We start from the raw sequence: 23,453 nt of genomic DNA, 5'->3' as shown, positions 1-23,453 counted from the left end.
TGCATCAGAGGAGCCTTTAATAGAGTCTAAGTAATATTTTTCATAACTCTTGCCACGGCAAGCAACAACGCAACGAGGCACATGCACACAATACTTCACTTCCTATTACACTTCCTGCCGTTTTCTCAGAAAGAGTGAGAAATGGAGAGCAACACATACAGCAAAGACTTTCTGGCAGCAGAATGTAAGTAGAAATGTGTGTGTGTTGTGTTGGGTGTGGATCATAGATAGATGATCAACAAGGTTTTGTACATGTGTGGTGTATATCTGTAAAGAGACATCAGCTTAGGGTTTCAATTTGTTTGTGTAAAATGGAGAAAGATACAAAGAAATGTTTGTTAATACCTCAACATGACAAAACAAGGGAAACAAGAATCATCTATGTTGACTACACAGTTTCAATTGCTGATGTTAAGTTAAGGAGGAAAACTCCCCTCAATATAGCACTGTGACTCTTCAGTGGAAGTCCATTACTACTATGCTATGTTTTACTCATAATTATGACATATTATCTCATAATTTTGAAACACTTTTGCATGATTGTGACCAAAATTATCTAAAAGTTTTGACTTAAACCTGATGCTGATACACTCTTTGCTCCTACCACTTAGCCCTTACCCCTCAATTCTGTGTGTTCACCTATAGAGGTAGGGTGTCTTGAATGTTGTTGGGACAGATGACAGAGGCTACATGGCCCTCCAAACGGAGGGTTTCAGAGGCACACTTCACACTGAGTGTTATGAGAAATCATTGGCAAGATGACTGCATGGGCAACAAAAGAAAACCACAAATGTTCTTTTGAAGTAAAGATTCAATAATTACGATAACAATCATATTATTTTAGGTAATGTCGTTACAGCATATAGTGGCCTTTTCTTTATAACAAGCATAACAAAAACAAAAAAAAAATACTTTTATGCTGATGTCTTGGTAGCTAACTAGATATCTAGCTAATGTTACATTGCTATTGTTTATTTTGTGCATGACAGTGCCACATTTTGACATCTTTCTATGTCACAGTCTCCCCCTTTGATGACATACAACATCTAAATTCAACTGAAGTCCAGAGGCAACCTGATGAAAAAATGAAGCAAACTGCAGAAAATTAAACAACAAAAAACTGCAGTTCCTCTAAAGGCCACTTGAGGCTGCCTCCAAGAGCGAATTAATCCCCACAAATCCCAACTTCACTGGGGTGATGTCACAGTTGGTACATCCACTGTTTTATACAGTTTATGTCTAATATCAGTGCAGACTGGCACTGAAGGAGCCCCGGTTGCTAACGTTAGAGCACCGCTAGTTGTCTGGTAATGAAACAACATTCTTTTATATTTGATGACTGTTTGATTGATTGATAGCATGGAATCTAAGTTATTAACAAATAAAAAGCATCCTAACAACTGCAAAAGGATGAGCCTAACGCCCAGGCAAGAAAAATCACCACATATTTGCAATGTCCAGCAACATTCATGGTGTCTATTTATGGAATCACCACCATCAATGACCACCGATGCGGTATTAGGGTCTTAACGGGTTGTCCCACTACTCAGGTGAAGATTTTACCACAACCCCATGTAACTCTGTTCCAAAGGGAAAGGTGGCACCTAAAAACGAGGGGTAGGGGTAAAATTAAGAAATGGGACTGGGCCTTGTGTATCTGATAATTATGATCCTGTAGCTCATACTTAATACAGATAGCCTGTGGATATTCTCATTTATCCAGGTCATAGTTATCTCGAACGCAACTGGACTTAGTTAGACAAAACTAAGTCCAGATGCATTCGCTTCAATTGCCTTGAGATTAATACAGATACTATCTCAGAATGTCTAATATCTCTCATATTTTTGCCTTAGTATTACACAATTATTAGGAACTATCGCATGATGTTGAAGTTGTCTCACATTTATGAGATAAGTCAATTTCTCATATTTATCACTTTGTATCTCATAATAATGATATATCATCTTATAATTAATAAGAAAGCCACAATTATGAGAACATTTGTCATAATAATGACATAAGTATCTAATACCTAGGTATAATTATGAGAGCATTTTTCATATGTTTCTCATAATTATGAGAAAGTGTATCAAACAATTATAAAATGTCATAATTTTGAGAAGGTAATTTATGATTATGAGATTATAAATCAAAGATAGTGAGTATTAAATCAAGGGTTTGAGAAAGATTTTCATAATTATGACATGATAGGCTGAGTTATAAGTATGAGATACTAAGTCATAATAATGAGGTCTCTCATAATCATGACTTAGTGTAATTGCTTTTAATGATGTTTTTTTTTTTTACAGAATTGAGCTTCCACAGACCTAAGGCCAGCTGCCACTCACTTTAATTAATGTTATCACAGCACAGAGAGCTGATAAGTGTTTCTGTTGCTGCTGCAGAGGAAATTACCTTTCCGTTTATCGTTTTTCATTTCATGCTATTCCGGAGAAATATGTATTTTTTCCTTTGTAGCATTTGACTTGATCTCTGTTGGGTTTTTAGTGTAGCTCAGATTTTTCGGTTGGGTTCCTGAGAGCCACTTATCTTGGCAGACCCGGGATGGCAAAACACACTTGCACACACATACACAGAGTCTCAGACAAACACACACATACTCAAACACAAACACAGTGATGAGCATGGCTGGCAGGTGGAGCCTTATCTCCACTCCACAGCGGCTTGTCTCTCTCAGGGCTCAGTCTACAGCTTAGAACGGGATGGAAGCTGCCAAAACTAAAAAAAAAAAATCATTTTCTGTCCTTTTATGTTCAGTCAAAGCTGCTTGACACTTGAAGCGTTTCCAAATATTTTGAGAGTATGGCTGAAATGTATCAACCACCATACTACCTGTGATTGTTGACAGAGTTTTGTGTGTGTGTGTGTGTGTGTGTGTGTGTGTGTGTGTGTGTGTGCAGTTGATTTTGTCAATGCCTACCCTGCTGAGGTTTCCTTCAGCAGGGCATTACCTCCCTCATGAAGAAGCTCAGTGGAAGCTAATCTGTGTTCTGACCTCTGAGTCATTAATCAGTGTGCAGCAATCAGCCTCAACATACAAAAATTAATAAGTCTTAGTGTTGGTTGGTTAAATACCAAAAGCCAATGTTTTCCAAACATCTCATGCCAACGTCATTTTGATGTAGAATAACAACATTTAGCCATAAGGTATAGAGGACAAAACCCAATATCTGTAAAATAACATAATGTTAATGTCCACATCATTCCTTCATTCCAACCAAAATTAAACGTCTGTCTGAAGTAAGAGTTCAATGCCTTTCTGATGTCATAGTGATGATGTCTGGTGCCAGCTGGGATGCTCTTGAAAGATAAGTTTAACCTCTTAATCAAACTGACTTGATCCTTTTGAATTTCACTTAATGCATGAGGAAAACTTAAGATAAAAAAGACAGTATAGCCGACATTTTATCCTTCTTTGTAAAGAGCTGCTATCTGACAGCTCTGAACAGATGGAGGCTGGGAGTTAGAAGATAGCAGAGGAGGGTGAAATGCCTGATCAAAATTGGCTGTAGTGACAGAGTGAAATTGAGTGAAGTGTTCCACATTTTTCAGGGGACCAGATGGAAACCCCTCCAGGATCCTCGAGCCTCCTTGAAACCTGCTTAGAAAACCACAGGTATGCTCTCACTCTTCTTTAGTCATCGTGTGTGTGATTAGTGAACTGTTGTGATTCTGCTGTGTTCACTGACGAATCAGCAATAACAGCCGAACTTTCAACCTGACAGTTTTCCAGAATTTTAAGAAATCATTACTGGGGTTGACTGAGTGGAAGCTCCAGCAGATGGACTGGGAAGATGTAAATTTGAAACCTGACTAAAGATGCCTGGAGAGAGTCGGCCCTAAGAGGAAAGCCAGGTGTTCAAACGCTCTGGTTTCAGGATGTTATACCCCCCATTTTATTGCTTTTCCAGCAGGGCAAACTGAGTATGGAGATGTCAGCTGGCTTGCTGGAGTCTTGTCGGCCTACTCGGAGCAGTACATATATATACAAGTAATGGCCAGATTGCTATTAAATTCAGTTTGGATAATGAGGCACAGAGGAAAGCTTTTTGTGACCCTTCATTTCAGGGTCATCCATCAGGGTCAAAATTTACCCTCGAATAAAACTTTGTTCCCAAACAAGTTATCTCAAAAGCGAATTACCAGATTCTCATTAAATCAATTATTTAACATTTAACAACACACCAAGAAAATTGATGCCACTTTAATGATGATATAGAAATAGCCCTGCACAAAACTCCCCCATAAAACCACAAATATCTGTATATACAGTTTGGTTTTGTGCGGTATAGACAGGCAAAAATAAAACATGGTAATTAGCGAGCCTTAGAGGTGCTGGTAGGCAGATTTTGTTACCTTTGAACAGTCAGGCTAGCTGTTTAACTGTCAACATTCATGCTAAGATAAGCTAACAGTCTCCTGGCTGCAGCTTCATATTTAACAGACAAACATGAGAGTGGTATCAATCTGCTCATCTGACGTTTAGCAGGAAAGAAAATAGCCGGTTTTCAAGAATGTCAAGCTATTACTTTTTTTCATCTTTTTGTTTGGAAATGTTGAAAAGCACAGAATACAGTAAACATCTACTTAGATTTACATTTGCATCTTTTTTTAAAGGCGCTGTATGTAAGAATGTGGCCAAAATGGTTACTGCACTCAAATTCAAAATACTGCTGCGAGTCGTGTCCGCCCCCCCTCCCCTACAGATTCGAGGTTGCTGGACAGTGGCACGCTGGAGACTGATTTGTTTGCCCACGGGCGGCTGCCGTGGCAGGGCCGCGTCACCGCGTCCTTGATCTTTGGTTTTCCAGCAGACCGTTCGAGCAAGTCCAGCTTCTCTGCTGCTAACGCTGCTGCCGGGATACAGCTGTGGAGACTGCTAATGCTATGTACTGGGACACTGCTAATGCTGCTTGCCGTGCTGCTGTAGCTCAGTCATAACTGTAACTGATGCTGAGACTCTACTGACTGCGTGACTGGTAGACGGCAGTGGGTGGCGCAACAGGCCAAAACACAAATTCAAAACATAAACATGATTTGCGGACTGCAAAAAATTTTTTTAAATGCGAATATTCTGGCTGTACTATTGTTGCCGGTGAGATCAGTATGTTATATGAACATTATTCCTTAGTCTCATATTAGGCATACTAGACATATTAGGATGAGTTTACGACTATTTGCTTTAGATTTCTTACATATAGCTCCTTTAAGTAGTTAGTGAAAAACTAGAAGTATAAATGAGGGGAAAAAAACAATTCTTAGCTGTTTTATTAGATGGGCTATACTGTGGTCTACATGAATAAATATTTAGAACTGGAAGAAACTGCTGAGGTTATCAGGTATAGTTTTTAGTTTACTTAAGACCAGATGGAAAAGAATTTATCCCTGGACCCTCTTAGTGAGAGTTTTATCTTCCCTAACTGTGTGAATTGCATCAGCTCACTCAGTCACAGAGACGCTTGAGGTGGAGTTGTTGATTTCCAGTGTAATAATATCCTTATAGGTGCAAGCAGTGTTGTAAAAACAGTCCTTATAGAGTGTTTTCTGTGTTATGTCAAATATGGCTGCTGCTGCACTGGGCTGGAAATCAATATTAAGCACCTCTGAGAGTGTTTTAAAGATCACAGACCAGTAAGATGCCAGGGCTTTGTCAAGGCAAGATTGTCTCTGCTGCACCTGAAACTTCCTGAGGGGTTATGTGAGTCTGTACTGATGTTGCAGATTTGGGTATGAAGACAGTGGAACATGACTAAAACATATGGGTTACATGTGTAGGGGTGTTACAACACTGGGTTTAGTAGGGTATATTTTTGCTACTCTGGCTTTGGAAAAGTGAACTCGACTGAACTTTGAATTGTATTATGCCAGTTTTTCACAAGAAGTACTGTAATTTACTCTTTGTAGAGCACAGTCCCAGATATCATCTTTCATGTCCTCCCTCGCTCTGCTTAAATTTTCTGTAGCTATCTAAGGTCTCCCTGGTTTTTGGTAGTGGCCTTCCCTCTAGTGAAACTACCCACCTAGAGTATACGTTTTTAAATGTGCACTGGAAAAATCAAAATCTAATGCATTAAATCAAAACTTCAGAGAGATAAACCTTTTGATTTGACCCAATAACCTTTACTCTGGCACCATCCTCAGGACAAACTTTACATTTTGAGCTGCTCTGCAAGAACGATGCTAATTAAAGCAAAGCTGCCATTATGGTGTTAATTCGGTCCAATACTTTTATGGGCTACAGTGAATCCTGCTGCCTCCAGAGATCACTGGCAGAACTTTAGACTTGTTTACAGCAAATATCCACTTTGGAGTTTTGGCATACCTTCAGACCATTTTAATCATTTGACTCAATCAAACAAGTGATTTGTCCAGTAATAACCTTTCCCATAGTGCAGTCTGTCACTCAGAGCTAACAGTACACATCTATCACTTATAATGCTGCAGTCAGAAGCGCTAATGATGAGCACAACAGTGTAGTGCAAATGCTGACTGGATGAAAATGTGTGTGTGAGTGTGTGTGTGTGTGTGTGAGAGAGAGAGAGAGAGAGAGAGAGAGAGAGAGAGAGAGAGAGAGAGAGAGAGAGAGAGGTGTCTTTCTCAGCACCTAACTTTTCTTCAAGACCCAGTAATTTGCTGAATATTCTGAGCATTAAGCATAAATCCTGTCAGACAAACTGACATTCTGCGGTCTGCGTCACCTCAGACTGAAATCACCTGAGAGATACTGTATGTGGGCTATTTCTGGAGCTCTGCATTACCACAGAATCTGATGTGGAGAGTTTAGAGATTGAATGTAACAGCATGATGAGATTAGGGATTTAGGTACATGAGAGGATATTCAACAACAGGCTCTGCTCCGGCAGGCTCAGCGCAGGTTATGGTTGTATTTCAGGCATTAGATGTTGTATATTTGATCTCTCTCATCAGGTCCTTGCTGAGATGTCTAAATCTAATCCCTGGATCTGCTTTATATGGACACAGTGATGTTTTTATATAGGCTAAAGCATCAATAGCTGCAGTGATTTGAAATTCTCTTTCATCCTTTACATCATTTGTGTTGAGAGAAAAAGAGGTGAAGCTGGTTTGTTTTGATTTGTAATGCAGTTTGTTCTTTGTGTGATCTATAATCATTGTTTGTTAAAGCTGGGGGTTTTGTTTGTGTTTTGTTGTCAGCTCTAAGGTGCTCCACAGAAAGAATAAGAGAGTCCTTGTTGCTCAGCTATAAAAGTTTTGAATGAGGTGTGATACTTGGTTGTCTTTCTGAGATATAACTAAAGATGAAATATAATTGTTAAGGTCTCCTTTCATATGTGTTGTTTCAACTGAATTTCACATTTATGGCCTATTTATTGTCCCATTTTCTTCACCTGTGTTTGGCCTTTTATTTATTTTAGCTGGGGTAGGCAGTATCATTGTGGTGTCATTGGGCGAAAACATATCAAACTGGCCTTACAGCTCTGGAGACTAACCCCCAGTCTCCAGAGCTGCTGCAGCAGCCCATATCCAGCCAGTGCAAACTCCTGGACAGTCCCAACTCACTGCCAGATCAGCAAACTTACTGTTGCTGCCGATACACAAGTTAGACCTGACGCTGCAGCTGGCCACCTGCCTGTGACGCTGTGACACCCTGTGTTGAGGGGGTGGGCTGGCAGAATTCAAGCTGCTACAGCCGCCGTCCATAGGTCGGTCTCCCAAGCTACTGCCTGCTCTCCTACCATGGAAGCAGTCCTCAGGGCGGGGAGCGAGACGGAGGGACTGTGGGGTGGCTGGCTGGGGCTGGGGGCTGCAGGAGGAGGGTGTATTTTCAAATTCGTTCCTACCACAGATTTAAGTTGTATTAAATACATTATTGTAATTAGTGCTGTTTTAATTGTGGGTTTTAATTTAGTGGCTAGGCGTCTCCTGGGCTACACTAATGTCCTCTTTCAATACATATTAGTCTGTGTTCATTTTACTATTGTTATTCTGTTATAAGTAGTCTGCTGTGACCTGTCTGACTTGTGTCTCTTTTGTTATTTGTCACATTGCGGGGGCGAACAAACTTGTTTCCCCTCTGGGAAATAATACAGCCATCTAATGCAATCTGCACATGCTCAGCTCACATTGCATTTTAGATTTTCCATCAGTCATACAGCTGAATGAAAATTCAGCATGCTAATGAGACAAGAAAAATACCACTCCAGATCCCCCTCTGCCTACATCTTCATATATTAACTGTCAAACTTTCATCTTAGCCTCTCTTCTCTCTATCTTGCATCTCAAGAGAAAGCCGACTGTCTAACCTCTTTTTAGCAAAGCAGGGATGGTTGATCAGCCAACTAATTTGGTGTAGACTAACATATCTGAACAACTGTTGAAAGGATTTACATTAAATTTTTGCACCTACATGGTGCTCAGAAGAAAAAACCTACCGACTAATAGCATGGCTGTGGGCTGCTGAAAACCCGACATGATCATGATAAGTCGAGTCAAGTCCCAACATTACATAATTAACTAATGCAAGCTGAAAGAGTACTTAGTAGCTCTCAGAGCTTCTGATCTTCAACCTCATCTCACCCCTCTCAACCTCTTCAGCAAATGGAGCTGGCTCAGATATCACCATGTGATAAGTTTGTATGTGAGGGTAAACGCATAACGCCTGTCGCTGTTTGAAGATGGTCTCAGGTGGGATGTGAATGGCCTCCGTGATCTTCGTCTCTTTGTCTGAACGTCCTCTGTTTGATGCTGTGACAGCTCATGTTGTCTTTTTTCTGTGTTCATTTATCCCTCTAACAGGGTCCTTGCAATTTTCATTTCCAGCTGTTGCTGTTTATCATGTACCCATTACTCAAGGGTGTAGAATTTGGTAGGGACACTGGGGACATGTCCCTACCAATATCCTGTCAAGCTGAATTGGCCCTAGCAAATTATAGCCTCACCACTGCGTGCAGAAAGTTTTGAACATGCTGAAAAAAATATGACCTATTAAAGTCCAGGGGGTTTAAAATCAATTATATTAATTAATTTATGTAGGTGCCGCATGCACATTCAAAGAGGTTACTGATGACAGAAGAGTAAGTCATGCCTACACGTGTGCTCACTCAGCAGGGATAACTTTAAATGAGAAAAGTTGAACTGCAGGAGAACAAATATTTGAAAGTCCTTCTGCACCATATTCCATTATATTTTGAATTGTCACCTGCCACCTCAAATTTGTGTTTACCTTTACATAACAACACATTCTTGCTCCCAACTTGTCGAATACTGACGCTTTGTCAGTGGGCCTACATGTCAAACTGTGACACCCTAAGTAACCTTCCAGTATCAGTTTTCGATGCTTTGGGATGACAGGTTAATTTACGCTCATTACATGCCTTGCGTCTTTTCAAAATAAACCAAAACAAGACATCGCAATACAAATGGAATGGCGTGTGATTAAGTCACAATGATGAGCACATATTAATGCACAGTTGCAAGACCCACTTACCACTTCCCGATGTGCTGGTCAGCTACAACAGCACGGAGAGAGAGTTATGCATGAGTTACATGTCACCGGGACGAAAAAAAACAAAACGTAGGCCAGCTCTTTATCCCCGCTACTTTCAGGCAGCCTTAGGACTCAAAAGCAAAACGGGATACAGTTTAGGTATATGAATGGAAACACACTTGACATGATAATGCGCATGGTCACCCATACCCTTCTGTGCCTTGGTGCATCAGTATGCAACACCAAAGGCCACTGACTAAGCGTAGGTATTTGACAAGTTGGGAGTAAGACTGGGTTGTACATAAACATTTTCACCATAAATTAGTGCATAAATTATTGCACCACATATGTAAAGATTTTTCCAACTGTCTTAGTTTGACTGGCAACCTTTATTTAGGCATCAGCTTTAGCTTTTGATTTATTATGACAGAAATGTACTATAACACAGAAAATACTTAAACTAGCTCTATATAGTGAAGTATGTAGCAGCTAAAGAGCCTGATATTTCCTTAAAACAGAGTAAATATAGGACTTACATTCACCAGGTGGTCAGAAATATGACTCCAAATGAATGTTTTGTGACTGCTGGATGTGTAAATAAACAACATTAGCTAACAAGTTCACCAACTTGAAAGGTGAATACGTGTCAACATTGTGCTCACAATGTTTCCACCGCCCCCAAGTGACCAAAAAATCAGTTACTGCAAGTTTCATTTTCTCCTTTGTATTGAGATTTTTGTATTTAAAATATGCATATTTTAATGGAGCTAATGGTGTGATCATTAACAGTGTATTTACTGTGTCGAAGGGATTTGAATTATTGGCAAACAAACTAAAGGAGGAAAACGTAGGGAGGAAACACAAGCTGTGAGTAGTGAGCGTGTTTTTCTATTAAAGAGGAGGAGGAAGAGCAGAAGAAGGAGGAGGGAGAGCATGGTGATTAAGTGCTGTGTCAGCAGTAAGGCGTCATCTGGCTCTCTAGAGACGAAGCCACTGTGAAGCTTTATGACTCTTTATGGAGAAATGACGATGTTTCACAAAGAGATTATCGTTATGAGTGAACCTTTAAAGGTGATGAAGGTTTCCAGACTTATCCTCCTCGTGGCTCTAATAATTCTGACTGTCCGTCTGTCTCGCTGCCTGTCTGTCGGAACCACTGTGCTTTATATTAGCTGTATGTGCTCTGAATACAGTATGTCCTCGACTCTTTGTCTTGTCCTTTCCTCACTGTTTTGTTGACTAAAAGAAATACGGAGGGGCCTCTCATGCTGTCTCTCTCAAAGTTTCACAGTTTTAAGAGTCAGGCACATCTTTTGTGAGTGAGTGAGTGAGTGAGTGTGTGTGTGTGTGTGTGAATGTGTTAGGAGAGGCAGTACTTCAAAAGAAAATGCACTAAAGTGGGCTAAAGTGGGGTGAATTTACAGGAAGCACAGTGCCATCATGGTCCTGCATCTCTTTTGTATCCCTTCATGTTTCACCTTCTCCCTCCCCCTCTTCTCTCCTCTGCTGTAACCTTTTCTGGTGAGAAAATGCCATGTCAATAAAAGCTTTTTAACATGAGGAAAAATCAATGTGCTCCGATTGCACCTTTTTTTCAAGCCTGTCAACTGAACAAATGAGCGGTTCTGCCTCTGCACACAGGGTGGCTGCTGGGTAAAAAGGTTGTTTTCTAATGTAGAATTTCACTAGTTCTACAAACTTTATACGGAAATTGAAATTTAAGTCCACACTCTGTTTTAAGGTCTCGGAACCCTGTTTATGTTGATATAACTTAACATGAGCACTTTACACTTTAGAGTGCTTTATTGGTCGCAACTCACACCATCAACTTTTATTGTCGTGAAAGGGAAAGCAGGCTTGCAGACAGGGTTGCAATAAAAATGCATCATAAAAACAATAAAAACACAATAAAAACACACAAACATAAAAGCTCAATAAAATGCATGATAAATAGATGCATTATATACCCACATCAGTTGGTAAGACCAGACAATCAATCTGTAGTTGGAATTAGACTTTGGAGTGATCCCTCGGGAGTGAGAGCAGTGTTTCCTTTTTATAAAAGTGTATAGACAGAAATTCAGCCACTTTGTTCTAAACACAGAGAAGTCAGAACCATCCACTGCTGTATTTGCTGTTTCTGCATTTATTCAGAAGGCTTTCTTTCCATTAATGTTAAAAAAACACAAATACATTTGCACATTTCATACATATCATATAAACATTTCTATAGTGACTGACTGACTTTATCACAGGAAGGTGGAATGGATGGTGGATGGCTTGAGATCTAGGCAAGAAGACTGCCAAGACAACTCGAGACGAACAGACAACAAAATTGAATGTTTTTTAGCGAGTCATTGCTGTGCTTTTAGCCACCAAACGTTTGTGTTTTTTAGCATCCCATTGCTGGGCTTCTAATGGGGATAGTGGCATGAGCGGTTGTTTTTTACCGAGACATTACTGCATTTCAAGCTGGAATAGTGCCATGAAAAAGAGTATTGTAAGGCAAAACATGATCTTTTCTTAACCATAACCAAGTGTTTTTGTGCCTAAACGTAATCGCACTTCAGACTTAAGTCGATGAAAACTTCTTTTCCGTTTGCAGTATTATGTTTGGCGGTGTGAATCTGTTCTGTGGCCTCTCTGCCTTTCCTAGGCCTATGCAGAAAGTCTCCTCCATGCGCCTATGTGAAAAGCCTAAGGCAAAGAGATCATACCTCCCTGCCCTTCCACGTGCAAACGAGGAAAGCTTGAGGCAGAGAGAGCCAACCTCTCTGCCCTTCCATGCACCTACATGGAAAGCCTGAGGTAGGGAGAGAGGCAGCAAAGACCTCCTGGGAACAGAACACAGCAAGCATCAATGACAACCAGAAATGACATTGATAAGTCAGACACTGCATGAAAAGGAGGAGCTGGGATGGAGGCGGGTTGCAAAGCAGCTTGCAGAGGAAGCAGCAACAGTAGGCAGGCTGAAGCAGTTTAAATAGGTTTGCCAATTGGTTACGTAGAAAGGAATCATGTGATCTATCAGCTGACTCCCTTCCATCAATCAGCTCCTCCTTCAGTTGATTGGGCTGCTTGAGATCAGCTGATCAGCTGGGATGTGAGCTGAGCTTGACATTGTGTCCTGCCTGAACTAACACTATACTCAGTGTTTACCACAACATTGTGGGAACTTAAACAAACACAAAGTTTCAACATATCTCCTACAGCATGTGTGTCCAAACTTTTTTGAATGGGGGCCAGATTTGATGATGTGAAAATACCTGGGGGCCAGCATCATATGGGTTATTGGAAAAAAAAAATCACATAAAAATGAGACAAACAAAACTGTTTCATCTTCTACTGAAAACGTATTCAGCTTTTCACTGTTCCTGAAAGTGGCAGCCCTTGCTGTCGACTTTACACACCTTTCTTTGTTTGTTCGCTTGTTTACTGTCTGTATATGAAAACACACTAGTTCCACCTACGTAGTTCCTACTTTGTGCTTGTCTTCAAAGTATGATAGTCCTGTTATCATGAGGTGTATGGAAAAAAAGCAAAGTGATATAGCTTGATTAACCAATATTGGGAGATGGGCTACCTATAGTATATTTTGAAAGACAAGACGAGGGTCTTTTAAAATCTATCGGCAGGCCACGATTGGCCCCTGGCCTGGACTTTGGACATGCCTATGCCACAGTATTACATACAAATATAATGCATCTGTAGATTGCAGAATTATACAATGCCAACATGTTTTTCTGTAGATTGGGTTCATTAAAATGGACAAAATGCCTAAAGTTGTTGCTCAAAATAAAAATAAAAAAAAAAAACACTGAGAATTACCTTATCACCCCAACTCTGCAGTCCCCCTCATCTCTAAAGAGCCTTTACGAGTATTTCAGCTCATTGTTTTCGTTGCAGACTCACTGCTGTGCACCACCTGCCAAGCAGCAAACAGCAGACAAAGTTGGCACCTTGTTGAAGCATCTTGTAGCTACAGAGCCTTACATTTTCCCTCACAAGGTGGTAGAGAGCCAATCAGAGCTACACAGTAAGAACAATATATATTGATTCTTACACTCATCAGTTGGACAAACATCTTGAAATAAATGGGCTGCTAATGTTGCTGTGCTTCTGCCAACAAAAGGGAAACTGTTTTGTAACACTCTCACCACAACAACTTTATAAAGTGATGATGTGTCGTGTTTACAGCTTGTTACGCTGCCTCCAAGTGGTAAGAAAAATCAATTATTAACTCCACTCAGCTCCTAGTATTCATCCTGTTGTGTGGTCTGTGTTTTCCCTGCCACGTCACTGCAGAGCCAGCCACTCCATGGATCTAATCAATACACCATGGAAAACTGCAGTGGTACAGAGAGAGCCGCAATGATCACAGCCACCAAGCAGCTCTTATTTTAAGTAACATGGAAGATTTCAAACATCTTATAACCAAAAAAGGTAATACAGCTGCCATGAGCAACAAAACAGAGAGAAATGCTGACAAGACATTGCTGATTGATTGAATGTGCAAGGAGCAACTAAATTCAAATGTGATCAAATATTTTGATACAACCTAATAAAATCTTGGTCACAACACATTCAAACTGTGAGAACAGAAAGCCTGTAGGTTATTAAAATACCTTAAACAAGAATAAATGAACCTCAAGGACGTAAAGTGTTGCAGTCAGAATTAAAAGGCCATGACAGAGACTCAGATAATTAAGATTATGAGTCTAAAGTTATGCAACCATTTTTTTTTGTCATGTGACGTAACATTTCACACTGCTGTCACCTACAATAACAAATAATAAACTTTATTCAAATTAGCATCTTTCAAAAACAGATTTAAAACACAAGGAGAATAAAACAGACTCAAATGTCACCAAAGTAGAAGATAAAATACAAGAAGGCCCAAATTAAAATCAAGATTATAAACAAGAATTAAAATCAAAAAGAAAGCAGTAAAACAGACAGACAGCTCAGGTAAAATCAGGATACGCTATCTGATAGAAGTATGGTTTTAGGAGAGAATTAAATGAAGACAGTCACTCAGAGAGCTTTATATCCTCTGGCAGCTCATTACACAGCCTTGAGGCCCTAATTTCAAAAGCTATGTCACCTGAGACAGTAGAAGACTGAAGATTCAGCTGAAAGGTCCAAAATAAAAGTCACACAGTCAGTTTTCATTTTTGATTTGACTGTCAACAATGAAAGTATTCAAATATTTCATTACCATCATGAAGAGATTTGAGCTTAAATTCCACTATGTTCTGAAATTACTCACTACCTGTGTTTACATGCATAAAATATTGTGTTTTTTGCCCTTATTGAGAAAAAACAATGTGCCCACTAAGCTATTCCTATTTACATGCAGCCATGTGACTCCGATGCCGACTCCGACATGCCCTGATGCCTTGTTTATGACATCAAAATACTGTATGGATGAGTAGAATGAGTGAAATGGCTGCAGCTGCTTGTGCCATTTTGTGTCTTTGTGTCAAAACAGGTTTTCCTACCTGTGGTGGCCTTTGTGGATCATGTGAACACAGCCTCCCTCTTCCTTTCCTTCAGCCACGTTCTTAAAAAGGCCAGTGGTGTAATATGTGTGCATATCCAAAAACCTGTTGATCCAAGTCTTTTTTTATTTAAAAGTAGGTGTGTTTCTTTTTCTGACCTGAAATGTGAGATTTTATTTTGGGCATGTATCTCTTCCTGAGCCTTGCAAACTGTTACTGACTAGTTTGGATACAACACGCAGAGCCGACTGTAAATAGGCAAGAGGCTGTGTTGCAAATGGCAATAAAAACCTGAATTGAGATGCATTTTCTAAATGTGCTTTATACATGTCCAAAGACATGTAAGACAAAAGGTATTTGCTCCTCAAGCCCGAATAATATCAGCATATCCCATGTCTTAGTCATGAAATTCGACCTTCAGAATAAGGGCGGGTCCGCATAACATTTTACTTCAGCAGAGAAGTGTGGCAGTGTGCTGGGGAACACTTCATCCCAGTACTTCATAAAAGAGCGCTCCTGGTGCTTTATTACATGATGTGCCCCACTCGGGTGTGTTACTATGACAATACTATTTTGACATTAACATTAGCTAGGTAGCTAACATATGCTAAATTAACAGAGCATTAACTACACAGTCAACAACAAGCTTAAAAAGCCAATGGTGATAAAAGCACAGCATTCACCAGCAACATCCGGATGATGTCAGCAGATGTGCTCCCAAAACATTAGCTTTTCTGTCTTTGTTGTGTCAGTAAACAGAAGAAGCAGTGACATCACTGGCACCTTTCTGAAAAGTTCAGATATTTTCAGCTGTAAGCACTCAAGAGCGGTTGCACAAAAAAGGTGGAACACTCCAGGCAGCCTCATGTCCTCATTGGGAACAATTGGAAAAAGACACCAGCGCTGAAAAAAGGGTGACATAAAAACATGTGGATACAGACCCTAAAGCCTTATTCGGAATATCAAAAAATAAATAAATAAATAAATAAATAAATAAATAAAGCACTTTAAATGACCCACATCAAATTCGGAATATTGTCATATTTGGAATAATGGTAGAATATAAATGTGCATGTAAACAAAGTCCCTGTTAGTGTATTAAGAGGGTAGAGATGATGTAATGTGCACTGTTACTCTGAGTGGTCCGCCTTGCTTCTGGTTTTGTGGAGGTTTGTATGCATTATTTGTGCTCTGATGACTGCGCTATTTGCAGAGCATACAGTTTACCGTAAGAGCTTGATAAAAGATGAACACATTTCTCTCTCTTTCTCTCTTTCTCTGCCTGTTTGAAAACTGTGTAGTATTTCTAGAGCTGACTATTTTTGTCACGTCTTGTAGAGCAGCTTGTACAATGGAAACAAAAATACACTTTCTATCTAATGCTACAATGGAAAGCAACACACAAACAGACTTTCTCGTGCATGAAAGCAAATGTTATTTTAGGAATTTTATTTTAGGATAATGTTATTCATGATTCTGTGAGAAAAGGAGCAAGCAGATGTGTTGGGAGAAAGCCAGCTGGTAGATTTGACATTTCAGTGACATTGGCTTTTCTTGCATTTTCTATGAAACTTTGTGTTGTCCTTCTGATAAAAGAAATATATTATCATTCAGAGGACGCAGGTTAATTCTGTATGGGTAATTGTAATCGTTTCTGGCATGGATAATTGTAATCATACATCAGTGAGAACAATCAAGCTATTACAGTTTGATTAACATTTTATCACCCATCTCCAGACTCTCTTTGGACACACACACACACACACACACACACACACAACCTAAATGCCCCTCTATCATCCGATGATTTCATTCATTGTCTCACTCTCTCAATAAACCAGATGCATGAAAAAAGCTCCCTTGTGCTAAAATATGAAGTACTGATGGCCAGTTAGGAGTTGATAAGCTGCAGCGTCAGCATCCTCTAAATGCCCCCCCATCCTCCAGTAATTACTGACAAGGTCTCCTGCGTGTTCCTCCTATCCTTCTCATCGTTAGCTGAACCTCTAATTCCTTCACTAAAAGCCCTGTCCCTTTTATCCTGCACTAAGCAACAAACTCACTTTTGGATGTTCAAAGGCAGATGAGCCACAGTTTAAGGAGGTTTAAATGGTAATGGTACGTGCAGGCCTAAGAAATCATCCTTAAAGGGGACCTATTATGCTTTTACTGTCAAATATAGACTATATAATGTTACAATGAAGGAGGTTCACATTAAATGTGTTTAAAAGGTATACCTGTGAGCATAAACCTCAGGTTTCAGACTGTTCTGAATGTTCTGTTTCCAACTGCTTTTTTCTCTACTTTTGAAATAATTTCTTTATTCAGTCATTTCCTCCAGACAATTGTTTACATTACATACACTGCTACATGTAGCTACATGCTAGCAAAAGGGAAACATGTAATCTTGGTTGCCAATGTAGTTAATTGCTCTACGATTTAAGATCATATTCCTGTTGCATCTAACTTCCGTCAGCCAAGCTGGCTACTTTCGAAATGTCATCGTACTGAATAGATCAACAATCCCAATAGTGAAATAGTCATTTTGCAGGGACTGTGACACTCAAAAAAATTGTATCCACTGATTAACAGACGTCTCTTTACCAGTGTAAGTCTATGGGAAAAAGTTATTTGGGGCTAAATGGCATCGGGTGACGGAGCTGGAAGAATAATAGTTATCAAGAATACCTAGATATCGGATGCCAAGATGGCGCCAATCCATTCCAATGGAGTTACTCGTCTGACGCATATGCCAAAAAAAGTTTTATAGCTTCTGTGTTTGACTCTGCAGTAAGAAGCATACTGAATATGTGTAGTACTGTTCCAGCCTGGCTTATAGACTCTACATTGTTATAACAACACCACTTTTTAAATTGCTTTTCTCGGCTCAAGGAAAGTTTTCCAAATATTAAACCTCCATGGATCAAAAATTCATAATAGAAAGAGTCATAATTGACCTTGTTTGCGGTTTGAGGTGCCCAGTAAACAGTTTTACAGACATCTCTTGTACAATGGTGATCAATGGGGAAAATGCTTTTTGGGTCACAGCAGATTTTTTTTGCTGCAGTACCACAAGTGGCCACTGCACAAAATTGGCTGCAAGGCTGAGCAGGCCTTCACAAAATCTGGCATGCTTCCTTGGGGTCTTGATGGTACAGGGCAGACTGGCATTTTTCAGGAGGAGACCTTAAAGAGACAGGCACTAAAATGGAGCGTCCCAGACAGAGGGTGGAGACAGGTGTTCCAGCACAGACAGTGGTATGTGAGAAAAAATGAGGTGTTTTTGAACATTAAAGCATGTAAACATGTTCCAATAAAAACCCCAGTTACAAGTATGAACCTGAAAATGAGCATAACTATGGTTTATGCTAAACAAGTATGTTGGAGCAAAAAGTGAAGCTTACAAAAGCTTCCCAAATAAACTGTTTTCTATCCATAATATGCTGTCTTACTGGACAGTCCTCTGCGGCCTTTCTTTGTCTTTAATGCTCCATTTGATTTTTCATTTCCCTCATCTGTACTCTGATCCAAATAAATAGAGTCAGCCATAAAAGTGGAGTGACTCATTCCAAGGAATAACCAGCCATCAAACTCTTTTTTTTTTTTTTTTTTAATTTCCTTCGAGGACAATAATATAAACAAACATTATCTCATTTGCTACTTCCAAGCACGCACACATGGCACATCGACAGCCTCACACACAGTCTCACACATATAAACAAATTAGTGTGTTCCAATTAACAGGCAGCTGTTTGGTTAGTGGCAAGATGCCCCTGTAGATCCATACACAGTACACTGCAATAATAGGTAATTCAGGGGGCTAATTTCTGTGCATTTTTAGTTGGTCTCAGGCGTTTGAAATGATTTATGTAAAACTGCTTTTGTATTTGTAAAGCTTCTCGATTGTTTTTCCAGAGTCCATGTTTTCCAAGTCCTCACAGTGGCGGTGGCGAATGGGATCTAAGCTTGAACGATTAGTCAAGATGGACACAATTGTGAACAAGACCCAGTTTAAAAATACAAGATTTTTTGATTTAGTTCTTTTGTCATTTAATTTGTTGGCACCCCTGCTTCCCTCTCAGTCTGCAGATTGTTCTGTTCCTTCCAGTCAGTGATTTCCTGCATTCAGTGAGTTTATTGTCTGCTGAGATTTTTATCTGCATGACGGATGTGATTGCAAAAAAAAAAACTATGTAAAAAGAAGTCTTTGCTCTTTGAATCTGAAATGTCTGAAAGCATTTAAGAGACAGTCTCAAATAATGCATTTTCAGAATTTTCTTTTTGGTTGGGATGGCACACTGGCAATATAGGTGTGATAACACTGACAGCAGTAAAAGGGCTAGTTATCAAAGAAACACTCATTTCTTATCCTGTCAGTGTGAGGGGGAGGGCCACCTCACGCTGGCCGTGCCTTTTCTCGTCTGTCTCTGTCTCTTTTCTTTTCTTTCTTCTTCAGAACGGCCAACATAAAACAGAGGCATCACTTTCAGACATTCACACTAAGTGAGGAATTGATCCAGAATTGATCGAGTGTCGACTGGCTGACTAATTACTTTAAGATTGTGACTTGTGGGCCGTGATTGGTTTGAGATTGGGCTGACATTCAGGTACAGAAGTGGCCAGGATTGTACTACGTCTTTGATTGCTATTATAATATTTATAGATCACCTTTTAATTCTCCTCTTTCACCTCTCTCATTCGATTTCCCTCTCTGTATATCCCTGTTCTGTTCCCTCTGTGTTCCTCTGTTGTCTCATAGGTTTATGGATCAATGGTCGGTGGGGGGGGTAAGGTGACCTTCGTCAGGCCGACCAATCCAAGAGCTTGCTGGATAGAGCGCTGCCTCATCCAAAGGCTAAAAATGCCTCTTAGGCACTATCTATTTCTTTCATACAGGAGCAGAGTGGACCAGAGAATACAGTAGATCTCTGTATGTGCACATGCAGGTGTTTGTGAGTTTGGGTGTCACACTTGTGGATGAAGTTTTACCAGGTGATTGAGGATGGCTTGTCTAATTGGGGGAACACTAATGTCTAATTGTTTCACTCGAAAGTGCCTTAAGCACAAATTGGTTTCTGTCTCCACTGGGGTAAAATTAAGGTTAGGTTAAGGTTTGGGCTGAGGCATGTATCCATTATAGTTAAGGATAGTGCATGGCTATAGGGAATACATGTAAATAAAAAGAAAAGCCATAAAAGTGAAATAAAACTGTCCTGTGTTTCTATGCAGTCATGAGAGAAATGCTATAAATATGATGGCAGAGGGCTCAACGCAAACTAAAGCTTCAAAACTTGCTATTCTTACATTAAAATGGATCAAATGACTGTGTGTAAAGTGTCGACTATGAAATAATGAACATAGACACTGTGACATCACCCACTGGTTTGTGGACTCTTGTTTGAAGTCTCGAAATTGACATTTTGGCCACAAAGCGCCTTGGTTTTTTGGAACTAGAAGTGACAATATTTGGCTGAAAGGGTCAAAATAACCTTAATGCTAGCTACTAGCTCGGTTAGCATTTACAGCTATGGTTGACTATGATAACACTAATGCTAATGTTAGTTTTTCACTGGTGAAATACAGGCTTAAAACCATTAAAACCAAATATATTTACCACAAGAACTGAACATCTGACTTCCTATAGGGTCTTTTGGTAAACCAAAGACCGTACAGGTGCTGCGTTTTTTTTGCGCCCTCAAAGTAATTGTTTTCGAATGTAGACGTGTGGTAGGCACACTCAAATACTAGAGCCACACTAGAGCGACTTACAGGCATTCCCAAGCTCCTATTTTTCAAGGCGCAGCTGTGCCCTGAGAGTTCAACTTCTGCAACACAGCAGCACGCATCGCATGTGATGTGACCATTAACAATCAATCACAGCTGGCAGATATCTTTTCCTACTTCCATAAATATTAAGAATAACTTTATTCATCCCCAAAGGGAAATTCAGTCTTAGTCTTATTAGTCTGTGGTAAATATGGAGGAGAAGTTGATCATTTTATCGCAGGGCTACCCAGAGTTTTACACCTGTCCAACAGACAATATTTTTGGCCTAATACACACTCACAAAACAGCACCTAAAAGGAGATCAGTTCTGCACCTGGGATTTCAGGTAAATGGGCTATGATATAGTGCTTGTTGAGGTTGCTTAGCAACCTCAGATGCAACCTGCCACCACAATCTTGAAAGCTGGCACAGAAAAGGCACAAGAGTAGCACCAAGCGCCTGACCTCATGTTTTCCTTTTTCCATGTGTACAGCCTCTCAGGTTACCTAAATGTTCAAATTAACTTTCATGACCTGAAAACACACTGAAATATTGACAGCTAAAGCACAGCCTATACCCTGTGAATCGAGGCTTAGACTGTATATAAAGTAGGACAACGCGCCTTCACTTCTTCTTGCTGTACAAAAATGAAGCCAAAATATCCCAGATAGGGCTGTTGCCATCTTACACTAGTAGCGCTATTTGGAGCCAGAGTGCAGTAGCAATCTCCATGGCATCAAGTTGTCGCCCATATACCTATGCCACAATCACGGGCAGCACCATCAAATGCGAGCAGAATGATTGGCACACACAGCTGTCAAATCTTCTTTCATGGCATCAAATAACTAATGAAAAACAAACTTATTAGAGACTCGAACACTTGAACATACATTCAGGTGATACGAACTACCTATAATGACAGAAACCATCTTTGTGAAAACAACAATCAGTAACTGCTGATTTACGTTGCAGTGAGTTAAGCTCTCTCAGTCACTATATAAAATATCTTGTACCTGATCAACATATTCTGGCACATTGAAAAGTCTCTCACCTCCAAATCAAATGGTCCATCATGTAATAAATATTGTACTTTATTCTGAGAAACTCTGACATATAAAGAAAAAAAAGATCTATCAACTGGATGGCTGGTTTGCCACGGAGCTCTGATATGTGGCATTAAATTTAATTTGAAAGATTCTTTTATATTTCACTTTAACGGATGCCTCAGCTTCTTCATATTCCACAGTAGATGTTTCAAAGCTGTTTGACCAGCACATTACCTCAAATACTCTTTCACAGTATCGAGGGACCAACATCCCTCTGTGTCTTTTCCCCTCTGTCTCTCTAACTACTTGTGACTCTTTCTCTCATTTCTGTGGGAGCAATGGGCTCTGATTGGCTTGTGGCAGCATGGCAGAGTAAATTATTAAGGTCTGCTCTTTATTTGGCCATAAATGCTCCCTCTCTCTTTCTATCTCTCTCTCTCTCCCTCGTGTTTACTTCCTCTCCTCCCTCAACACTCAGCCCATTTAGGAGGAGAGTGAACAGGATAAGAAGGCACTGCAGCGTGGGGGGAAGAAGCAGAAAGGGAAAATAACATGGAGACAAATGTGGTTTGTGGAGATGGACAGAAATGGAGAAAGAATGTCAGTAGAGAAATGGAAAAGAGAGCTACTGAGCATTAGGGACAGACAGGAAGGCGTGACACAGAGAGGTATGATGCTGATGAATTGCACAGCGAGCACTTTGCTCTCCTCCACCTGCCACCTGGCCTGCAAAGAGACCTGAGTGCATTATGCAAGAGCAAACACACGCACCTGTTTTTTACCTGTGAATAGAGACTATTTGCTGGTGTGTGTGTGTGTGTGTTTATAGTAAGTGTATGTGCTTGCAAACTAAACCAAAGAGAGACCAGTTGAGTGTTGCTGTCATTAGGGAGCTGTTAAACTGCCAAATGGTTGAGGGCAAAGAGAAAGGAAGAGAGAGAGGAAGAGAGACAGTTACCGACAGAGAAAAATAGTAGAGAGGAGAGTTGTTTTCATGTCCATCAATAATTCAGGATGTGTATTATCTCCTGTTGTGTGCAGCTGCAAACTTCATGCCTCAGCGATTTTAGCGGCGGCAAACAACCCGATCTGTGCATGTATGCACAAGCACACATTTGAAGATATACACACACACACACACACACACACACACACACACACCACACAAACAGGAGGATTAGTGATCGTTTGTGTCATTTTGCACACAGAGGTGTAATTTATGTAAATATGGGATTCTTGCTGCGAGATGTTCCCACTACTGAAAATAAGTGGGTTGGTTATTAGTGTACTTTTTTTTTTTTTTTTTATCTGTTGCGCCTTTGAATCTACCAGCACCTACTTAGCATAACTCCACACTGCTGTTCCATAAAATACACTGTAATTGCACCTTCTCTTTGTGCTGGTGGCAGCTACCTTAATCTTATGACTTTCTCTTCTCCTGGATATGACTTTGGCATTTAACAATAGATCGAATGACTACGCCTGATGTGAAAGGGGTTGTTTGTACTGATAAACCCACTATACATCAGAGATGTGGAAATGAGTCACAGGACTAGAGTCTGACTCGACTTGCAACTCGACATGGACTTGATCACCAAGAACTTGCCAGATTGAAATAAGTATTGGACTTACATTAATCAGGCAACAAAAAG

At 40.1% G+C, this 23,453-nt stretch overlaps 1 protein-coding gene across 1 annotated transcript in view; it reads left to right on the top strand.

Annotated features, from left to right (window-relative positions):
• Position 1: 1 nt before the first annotated feature.
• klhl5 (kelch-like family member 5) overlaps positions 2-23,453 on the top strand; it is a 74,921-nt gene continuing 51,469 nt past the window's right edge. Inside the window, exons 1-2 of the mRNA XM_078164407.1 lie at positions 2-184; positions 3,575-3,638. Of these exons, the coding sequence (XP_078020533.1) occupies positions 142-184; positions 3,575-3,638 (107 nt within the window). The 5' untranslated portion in view covers positions 2-141. The remainder of the gene's footprint in view (positions 185-3,574; positions 3,639-23,453) is intronic.

The sequence above is a fragment of the Epinephelus lanceolatus genome, chromosome 3 (assembly GCF_041903045.1).
Source record: "Epinephelus lanceolatus isolate andai-2023 chromosome 3, ASM4190304v1, whole genome shotgun sequence".
NCBI classification, from domain to species: Eukaryota; Metazoa; Chordata; class Actinopteri; order Perciformes; family Serranidae; genus Epinephelus; species Epinephelus lanceolatus.
This window is presented reverse-complemented; position numbering and strand designations above follow the sequence as displayed.